General features: G+C 41.8%; 1 protein-coding gene across 1 annotated transcript; it reads left to right on the top strand.

The window, feature by feature from the left end:
• Positions 1-2,980: 2,980 nt before the first annotated feature.
• Positions 2,981-8,881, top strand: LOC310937515 (putative cationic amino acid transporter; the record flags this gene model as incomplete). The annotated part of the gene is made up of 7 exons (XM_083901798.1): positions 2,981-3,281; positions 3,744-3,980; positions 5,223-5,440; positions 5,530-5,676; positions 5,754-5,962; positions 6,075-6,850; positions 8,520-8,881. 7 exons carry the CDS (start codon positions 2,981-2,983, stop codon positions 8,879-8,881), a joined length of 2,250 nt encoding a protein of 749 aa, XP_083757924.1.
• Between the last annotated feature and the right edge of the window lie 1,946 nt (positions 8,882-10,827).

The raw sequence follows: 10,827 nt of genomic DNA, 5'->3' as shown, positions 1-10,827 counted from the left end.
TAGCATAACAGCGGAGAAAACTTAATGAAAGTCCACAGCTAAGCCAAATTGCAAGTTCAACGATTTGTGGCTCCAATTTTCCAATGTCTTTTGTACTTTTTTGCCAGTATGGATTTGAAATGGGTCTTAAATTGTATTCATTATGATCTTAAACAAGTCTTAAAAAGTCTTAAATTTGACTTGATGAAACCTGCAGAGACCCTGTTGTCCCTCTCCTACAGTAGTTTATGTCTTCTTCAAAAAAGTCTAATCTTAAACAGAAAAGGATGTTTTACTTTATCACGTTATTCTTTAGATGTGTGTGTGTGTGTGTGTGTGTGTGTGATTTGTGATAGTTAAGGTTAACTTACCTCACTGAGAAGCTGACTGTGTGTGTGTGTTGGACCATGTCCCACTCGCTCATCTGTTGTCTATAAAACTTAGAGACTGAGGAATTTTCAGCTGGATTTTATCTCTGTCAGACGACGATTTAAACTAAATCTTCTGTGATGACAAAACGCCAAAAAAACTCAGTGTCTCAAATCTGCTTTTTAACGTGTTTAGTGTTTGCGGACAAGAGACGCTTCATATAACCTGAATTTATTATTGGATTTAAAGTTTGTTGAGTAAAGAGTTTATGTTTTTTTACGAAGCTGAAAACATTTAAGTTGTTTTATTAAGCATTCACACATTAATTCATGTTTCAACTATTAATGCATTAATGTTATTCAGGTGTAATTAAGGTATTAATTCATGTTGTTGTTCATTCAAGTCGGTTAACGCATCAATAACTGTCCGTGAATGGGCATTACTTAACTGTAATTGAACAATTACTAACCCTTATTAATCTTTATTAATGCTCCAGATACACAAATAAGACTCATTTGTTTCATTAAGGCTCACAGGGAACATCAATAAAGGGAATCATTTGTTAATAAATGCTTAATTGAAGTGAAGTATTGCTTATTTTGTACTCCCATACATTTAAGTCATAGTTAAGTGTATGGGATGCATGTTTTTCACAATAAGGCTCATGGAACTATTTTTTTTTTATAAATCAGTTTCACCTCAGTTTGAAGATTTTTTTTTTTTTTTTTGTCATTTTAAAATTAAAATGACCTTATTTTTGCTTCTGTCTGAACTGAACTTAGGCTTTTATTTTTGAAGGTTTGACTCTGTGTGTGTGTAGCTGTAACTGTGTCTGTAACCTGAGCTCAGGTGTCGAGTTACAGTCAGTAATAAACACAAACTCTGACGCAGAGCGACTTCATTTGTTCTGGAGACATTTTAGCTCAGCGTCAGTGAAGAAAAAACATGATTTAATAAAAAATGATCATATAGAAACAGAAATACAGCGTTTTTTACGAGGGACCTTGTCCACTATCACTGTGTCCACTATCACTGTGTCCTCCATCTTTTTGAAAGGTCCATATCTCTTGGTCTTCCTTTAAAGGTCTTGTATTGTTGCAGCTGCAAAATATGTTCAACCAATCAGATTTCTTCAGAACATAGACCCGCCCCTCGAGAGTTCTAGGTTCTTTTCCTGGGTAATTTCAGTGGAAACACACTGAAGATTTTCAAAATAAAAGGCTAATGTTTCTCCTCTTTACATGTTTATATATGTTAGAAAATAAACAATGTTTAGAGACATTTCAATGGGATTTTTTTACTTTTCTCAGCAAAACATTAAATGATAGACCTCAAAAAAAAAAAGTGAAAGTTTTTTAATAGAAAACTTCAAGAACAAAAGTTTCCCAGTATAACAGTGTTCCGATCTTGTGTTGCCTGGTGTCATTCCCATGCTGAACACAGGAAGTGATTTGTTCAATGTCGAGACAGACGGAGACAATGGCAACACTTGAGTTGCTAAAGAGAAAACACACAAAAACAGCAGGCACCAAAAATTTCAGAATTGAATTCCACTGTCCCAAAAATGTGCCCACCCCTGCTCTGCTACTGTATACAAACAAACGCTCCCTCAGACAGGTCTGATAGTTTTGTCTGTTTTTCAGTTGGACGCGGAAAAACATGGAGAACAAACAGAGGCGAAGAGTTACGTACTACAGCTTTAAAGCAGGTTAACACTAAAGCGGTAAAAACACACACTTACAAAAACTCTCACACACACACTCGCACAAACACACTTGCACAAACACACACGCACAGACACACTCACACTCTCACACAAACACTTGCACAAACGCACACACACACATCATTTCCTGAGGAGGACGATCGACACTGAGGCTCAACAGGAGAGAAAGAGAGTGAATCAGTGTTTACTCTCTGACATCAAACCTCATGCATGTGTCACTGTTGACGCTAGTTTAAAGGGATAGTTCTCTTTTGTTTGCAAGGAAAAATTAAGCCACTCAACCAAAAACAAGTGTGTAAACCACTCACTCTCCCACACCAAAGTCCATAGAGACAATCAGTTGTTAATCCACTGCCTCCATCACTAAGTTCAAATGCCTTATTTAATGAATTTGGTGTTTAAAATAATTAGTTCCAATTTATTTCAGTGACACAAAGTGACCACACGAGGCAGCAGTAGACCAGCAGCTCCTGTGTCCCCGCAAGCTAAAATCACTGATCAGCAGTAGGGGGCGCCTCAGTCCCCTCCTAAAAAACACCTGAACTATTCCTTTTAGGTAGTTTGGTGTGGAGTGATCATCAGATACTTCACTGCTTCGAGTTTCTGGCTCAGTTTGGGTTTCCGTTGTGAAACTGGATCCTCAGACTTCATCAATGTTTCAGAGAGAGTCTCGCTCTAGTGAGCGAGAAGAACAGCTGATGGTGTGTCTTCATCTCTCTTCTTCTCTCATTCCACACTCCTGCTGCAGGTTAAACCTCTCTTCTCCTTCAGAGAATTATAGAAAGACTTTGAGAAAGACAGAGAAGCTCCTGGTGAGGATGACAGAATGATGGAGGGAGTGACAGCAGAAAGGAAGGAGCAGTGACACTCACACCAACAGAGCCGGGTGATAAAACAGTGTCAGTGATGGCGGCGTGGCTGGGCCGCATTTCTCTGGGCGACGCCTGGTACAACATGTGCAGCCGCCTGCTGAGAACCAAACCCATGGGCTCCATGGCTCACGACTCCGACGACCTCACCGAGCTTGCTGAGGGGTCACCGGTCGGCCTGGCCAAGATCCTGACCACCGTGGACCTGGTGTCGCTCGGCGTGGGAAGCTGTGTCGGCACAGGGATGTATGTGGTCGCCGGGCTGGTCGCCAAGGCCATGGCCGGACCCGGGGTCATCCTGTCGTTTATTATCGCAGCTGTGGCCTCCATACTGTCAGGTGAGATGTCATGAGGTAAAGAGGTTCATTTGAAAATAATTAAAAAGTCTAAAGTCAATGTTTATGCAAGGGGATAATTCAGGGTTGAGGTTCAAAAGTCGAGCTGATTAAAATCTCCACGTCAGTTTAGCCCTAGTCGGTTTGGGGTGGAGCAGCTCAGTGGTTAAGACCATTACTCCCAATGTGCAGAGACATCATCAGTGATGGAGAGTGTTTCCTGTTTCCTGAGAAGACCTGAACATATTCTTGAGATATCGTAGACTTAAGGTGACATAGATTTTAGTTGTTGAATCTTTTGTGAAGTGGCTAAATTTGGTCGTGTCTTGTTTTCACTGAGGGCACTGAGCTAACTTATATAGGAAATAGTGACTTATTCATTCAAAAGTATAATTGTCAATTTTTGCAATTTTTAGAAGTTCAGATATTCAGTCACTTATCTCCGTATGTGAACATTTCCTGAAGGCGTGTGCTACGCAGAGTTTGGCGTCCGTGTCCCAAAAACCACTGGCTCCGCCTACACCTACAGTTACGTGACAGTGGGAGAGTTTGTAGCGTTCTTCATCGGCTGGAACTTGATCCTGGAATACCTGATTGGCACGGCAGCAGGGGCCTCGGCTCTCAGCAGCATGTTCGACTCCCTGGCCAATCACAGCATCAGCAGCTACATGATAACACACCTGGGCACTCTGCGAGGACTCGGTCAGTACCAGCATGGTTTTTTTTTATTTTTTTTTTTTTTTATTTTATTTTTCGACTATACAATAACAATACAAGACAGACAGACCAACAAAAACAACAAACAACAGTATTTGTGACTTTGTGTGAGTGTGTGTGTGTGTGATATGAGAGTAAGAAACATCTAATAATATTAATAATAATGATAATAAATATTATAATTGTCAGACAGGTAAGTGGGAATCATAATAACAGAAGTGAGTAAACAAAAACCATAAAACTAAAATAAAAAGAAAAGAATATATGAATAAGAAAAAAAAAAGTAGAAGCAAAAGAGAAAAAGGGAAATACAACAATGCAAATTTTTTTTGTTAATATAATTTTGCAATTATAATAATACGAATAATATCAATAATAGAAAATAACAACCATATTCAATATTACTAAAAATGATGAGACAATAATAATAATATGGGTGGAGTGGAAGTCTCTAAATGCATGGACTACCTGGGATCCCTCCCAGCCTGCATCCCCACAAACACCTTACCCTATGTCTAGATGTATATATATTCTTAATTATTTACTTAATATGTTTTACTATTGTTATCACCATCACTACCATTATTACTGTTATCATCATTATTACCATACCACTATATTTCTCTGACATATGTGCTTTCTAATGTTGTGCATAAAAACCAGGAGAGCATGGTTTTTATTGAGAAATGGTCAAAGGCATCAAACAAATTTTAAAGGCTAATAGAAAGTTTGAAGCATGAATTTGCTGATGAATCATCTCATCAGTCGTAAACATGACTCCCTTTGTTTCCTCCTCCATGTTGACAGGAAAATGTTCCAGAGCTGCTTTTATCTTGTAAGAGTTCACTGTCCATTTAAATCCACAGAACCTGACTGACTGAATATATCTGATCCTTATACTGCCCCCTGGTGCTTGTCACAAGTATGGACATTATACCAGAGGTGCAGTGTTTTACGACATTTTCAACTAACTGATGAACTTTTCCTCTTTCTACTCCAGAGAACACTTACACATCAGAAATAAGATATGTAATGTTGGAGTCTGTATCCACACTTAAGATTGCCCAGTTTCCCGTTCACATACCTTATGTGGTATATAGGCCGCAGGATGTAAACAGCGTAGTTTCCTGCCAAAATGGCGTCGCCTTGCCATCAGCTACCGGAAATCTATAAAGGCTCTCTTTTTGATTCTGTCCTTTTCTGTCCCTTGCTGCTGTGGTGTCTCAGGTAAAGGTGAGGACACATACCCAGACGTCTTGGCGCTCTTCATCGCCCTGCTGGTGACCGCCATCATCGCTCTTGGCTTGCGCAACTCAGTCGGCTTCAACAACATCCTCAACGTGGTCAACCTGGTCGTGTGGGTCTTCACAGTCATCGCCGGACTTTTCTTCGTCTCCATCAGCAACTGGGAGGGTGGCAAGTTCCTGCCGTATGGCTGGTCAGGGGTGAGACGCTGCCCCCCTGTGGTTCTGTGTGTTTACTGTAACGTAATTGTTTAAAAAAAAAAAAAAACGACGATTTGTTTTGTGTCCAGGTGATGAAAGGCGCTGCAACCTGTTTCTACGCTTTCATTGGCTTCGACATCATCGCGACGACAGGAGAGGAAGCGAAAAACCCAAACACGTCCATCCCGTACGCCATCACTGCCTCACTGGTCACATGTCTGACCGCCTACGTGTCGGTTAGTGAGCAATGTTTTCTGGACTCTGTAGTTTGGTCGAGACAGAACATTCAGGACACATTTTTATTTCTGAACAGGTGAGCATGATCCTGACTCTCATGGTTCCCTACAACCTCATCGACGGTTCAGCTCCTCTCATGGAGATGTTTGCAGACCACGGCTTCCTGTGGGGGAAGTACACGGTGGCTGTCGGCGCCATAGCTGGACTTACCGTGTCTCTGCTGGGATCTTTGTTCCCGATGCCGAGGGTCATCTACGCCATGTCACGAGATGGACTGCTGTTCAGGTGGGAGGAGACACAATAGACGCACTGACCTTAGTCTTTAGTTCTTTGAAGGCATAGACGTAGAATTTTGAGAAAAATCTGAACAATTTCTTTAACCCCCTGTCATCTGCAGGTTCCTGTCACATGTGTCGGTGTTCACACGCACTCCCGTGGTGGCATGTGTGGTCTCGGGGAGCTTCGCCGCCATCCTCGCTCTGCTGGTGAGCCTGCGCGACTTGATCGAGATGATGTCCATCGGCACACTGCTGGCCTACACTCTGGTCAGTGTGTGCGTCCTCTTACTGCGCTACCAGCCTGACGAGCACGCCGACGCACACCAGGTCAACTCTGTGGACGTGGACGGTGTGACGACTCACCAGGACGACGGAGCTGCGGCCACGAAAGACGACCAAATGCTGATTGACGAGGATGGATCGTCATCCTACCACACGGGTGGGACTGACGGAGAAGGAGACGACTCTGACTTCCACACGGGCCACGCCACGCTGTTGAAAAGACTTCTGGGAGGTCACTACTACACCCTGAGGGTGCGGTTGGGAATGCCAGACGCGTCTGCGCGGCCCACGCCTGCCACCGGCCGCACGGTGACCCACTGCACCCTCCTCCTCTTCTTCATGTCCTTCCTCCTGTGGTCCACCGTGATATTTGGTGTGGAGCAGGGAACCTGGGTGGAGGCAGTGTTTTCAGGACTGATGGCCACAGCGATGGCAGGTTCCATGGTGAAGCTGTTGATCGTGATCTTGCAGCAGCCAGAGAGCTCGCGGAAGCTTCCCTACATGGCACCATGTGTGCCCTTTGTCCCCACAGCGGCCATATTGGTCAACAGCTACCTAATGCTCAAACTGTCTCCTCTCACCTGGGCCAGATTCACCATCTGGTGCCTCATAGGTGAGTAGAAAACTTGATTGATTTCAAGTAGAAGTAATCATCAGTCTGTACATCTTGAGAGACAAATGTAAGTGGTCAAAGTCCATTAGATCAGATTGTCCTAAAGGGAACATCGTCAAAAACTGATTTTAGTCACTTCACCCAAAGAAATCTACGGCACCTTAAGTGTATCATAACAATCTTAACATGTTCACGTCTTTATCTCACTGTTAGACAGACTTTTCCAATAGGAAACTGAAGTTTGTAAACCACTCACTCTCCCACACCAAAGTCTATCAGGGACCAAAATCAGGGATTTTAACATCACAGCACACATGAGTTGTTGATCCAAGTTCAAATGTCTTATTTTGTCAATTGTGTTTTTGAAAACCTTTGTTCAGTTTCACTTTAGTGACACAAACAGACCACAAGAGGCAGCAGTTGACCAGCAGCTACTGTGTCCCCATGAACTAAAATCATTGTTTTTCTCTTTTGATTTTTTCTTCTTATGGACTTTGGTGTGGGAGAGTGAGTGGTTTACAAACGTCAGTTTCCTCTTGGAAAAGTCTGTCTAGCAGTGAGATAAAGACATCAAGATGTTCTGAAGATAATCTTTGAGATAGACTTGAGTTGACCTTAACTTTAATCAATTTTTTTCTTCTCTAAAAACATAATTATTCATATTATTATACATTATCTCAGCAATTCCGACTTCAAATAGACTTAAACATCTGTTTGAACATATGTTTTCAGTTTCTTTAAAGTCATACTTTGATTTTACAGTCTTGATTACTCGTCAGGCTCCATAACATCAACAAACTGTGAACTTTATAATCCCTCAGTATCAGCAGAGTATTTTCATCATATTTACTGCACAAGAAACCACATCACGATCACCTGCATGTGAAGTGAAAACACATGAATCCGTGACTTCTGTTGGATCTGTTTAACAGATGAAGGCTGATGTGTCTCCACGTGGACAGTTTCTCTGTCTCCACCTGCCTGAGGGTCAAAGATGTGTCTGACGTCTGGCTGAGTTAGATATTGTCACCATATTCATCGATGATAATAATAATAATAATAGTAATAATAATAATAATATATTATATTTAAAGGCACCTTTCTCGGCACTCAAATACACCGTACAGAAATACAAAAATACATTTCAAAAGAAAAGAAACAGAGAGGCAGAGAAATCAGGTGGAATAGGTGTTTTGAGTTGTGATTTGAATTGTGGGAATGAATCAATGTTTCTGAGTCGGGGTTGGTAGTTAGATACTCGCTCTCACTAACTTCAACAGGAAAAAGAAGTTTATAAACCATTCACATCAAACCCCATGAAAATCAGTGATTTTAACATCCCAGCACACTTTTTACATATACTATTTTCGACATTTTGGCAATTAAAAACCTTTGTTAAGATTTATCTCAGTGACACAGACTGACCACACAAGGCAGCAGTAGACCAGCAGACCCCCCCCCAAGCTAAAATGACTGATCTTCTCTGTGGACTTTGGTGTGGCAAGCGTGTGGTTTACAAACTTAATTTTCCATTAGGAAAAGGTTGTGAAACAGTTTTTGGAACATATTATTTAGATATCATCAACTTAAGCTGATCAGTCTTAAGTCAGTGTTAATAATGTCTCTGTTCTTCATACATATGACAAGGTGAACCGTCTGTCTCCCTCAGGTTTGTTGATCTACAGTTGTTACGGGGTGTGGCACAGCACGCTGGAGCTGAACGCCCGCCAACAACAGGCGCACGCCAGCTCCTACCAGCGCTACGATGACCACCTGGACGACACCTTCTCCCCAGACGACAACCTTTACCCCCAGGAACAGGATGAGGCACCGTATCAGGGCTGGGCCGCCCCTGAGGAGAGGGGGTACCACTACCAGCATCAGCAGAGGGACCAGTATGAAGAACCGCAGGAGAGCGGGGGTGACCAGCACGGCTACCAGTCCAGAGCTGGAGGCCAGTCTACGAGCAGAGGTGACCGGTCCACAGGAAGGACCAACCAAGGCTTTGACACAAGCGACGAGGACAAATGAGTGTGTCCTCACAGTCCAGGAGAATGAGCCCAACATGTCAAAAACTTATTTCATATTTCATACAAGACATTAAAGAGGTTCTTTGAGCGGCAGCCATGACCTGGTGTGTCCAGTCTGGCCAGTAGGGGGCAGATCATGTGGGAAAAAAGGCCTTAAAATTGTATCAGTTTCAAAAGTTAGTTTTATCATAGACTGATATAGTTTGATTAAATCAAATGTATGCATAGTGTAAAATGTAAAAGGAATAAATGAAGTGGTGGCTGCTCATGGGCCACGAGTTTGACAGTTCTGGTTTTAATGATCCAATTAATAAAATAAATTATATTTAGGCCATTTTTGACCATTGGGAATGTGGTAAAAGTGTCGTTAAGTCCAAATCATAATGGACAAAGTCTTCACTCAGTAGTGAGAAAAGTGGCAGTTAGCCACCAGAGGGCGACTCTTGAAAATGAGCTTCTACATATCTGCAAGGAGTTAAGGGTTTCAATCACTAGTTTCAGATCTTCTTCAAAAGAACATCAGTTTTGTTCAATTAAATTCACATTTAGAGGAACAATAGTCAGAAAAGTGCGACACATTTGAGTGGACAGCAGTGTGACCAATGGTATCACACAATAGGAGCAGGGAACGTCCTGTTCTGGTCAAAATCGCAACTTCCGTGGCTTCACATCAGGAGTTGGCTTCTGTAACATGTCACTGGAAGACGCTGCCTTTCATGTTTCATGTTGTCTCGTAAGTTGAAATCTTGAAGTCTTGATATTACGCAGGAGGTGTTAAAATTAAGAGTATTGGATAAGTAATTCCTCAAAGGAATTAAGTATAAAGTTCAGGTTCACACACATCAGTTTTTACATGTTAGCTTGTTGCTATGCTTTGTGTTAGTGTGTCTCAGTGAGCCCAAAAATGACGTAAATCCTGGTTCTGACTTCCGATGTTAATGGAAAGTGACATTTCTCGCGTTATTTTCCATCCTCTGACCAATATCAAAATGGCTGCCACAACCTGTGATAAAATGACTGCCATCGCTACTCCCACAGTTAATTTCACTTTTGTTGTGTTTATTTCACTTGAAATCAGTCGTACATGTCCAATCTTTACACGTTAGCGCTTTGTTATGGTGTTTGTGTTAGCAAAAAACGTCATGTAGTATTGTTAGCGACTGCTATTGCTAAGAATAGCTAGCCAGAAACTTAGCGTCCTCCACCCAATGAGGACGGAAATCCCAGACTTCTGATGTTAATGGAATGAGACATTACTCCTGTGACCTGTGACAAAATGGCTGCCATCCATCGCTACTTTCACCATTAATTTCACTTTTGTCATATTTATTTCTCATTAAATCAGGCGTACACGTCATACTCGGAGTACTCGGAAACTTGGCGTGTTGTTAATGACTGTTATTGCCACCTCCCAGACAATCATGTAAACCCATGGATGTATTATAAGAACTGGACAGAGCTCCGCCCCCTCTGCCTTGAAGACAATTTTGTCATGGTGGCCACACTGGGTAGTGCAACAAAAAAACACTAATTGGGCCCAAAAATCAATTTTCCCATTGACCACAATAGTAAAAGAGACGCCTGTAAAAGTGTCCACAGGACACCTCGAGACATGGACACGGGCTTTAATAAATCTTTAGATTCTATATTTTAATTCATGGAGTTTCAAAACATTAAATTGATCTTTTTAATCTTTAATTACGTCATTATACTTTTCAGCTTACTGTATTCACTTAACTATCATTGGTTTTGCATTTATTTACAAATCCATAATTTAAAGCCGAAGCAAAAGTGACATTGGTATTCATGAAATTCTCTTGCGTACGTCATTAGCGTACTCCCATCATGCCTTTCACTATTCATGTACGCGCCGAGCAAGTCGATAACATGGACGGCTCGTTCACATAGCAGAGAGGCATTATGGGAGTGACACTACTGCACATGCTC

This window comes from Microchirus variegatus (assembly GCF_963457635.1).
Source record: "Microchirus variegatus genome assembly, chromosome: 15".
Classification (NCBI taxonomy): Eukaryota; Metazoa; Chordata; class Actinopteri; order Pleuronectiformes; family Soleidae; genus Microchirus; species Microchirus variegatus.
The sequence above is the reverse complement of the archived record's forward strand: the minus strand, read 5'-3'. Positions and strand labels throughout refer to the sequence as shown.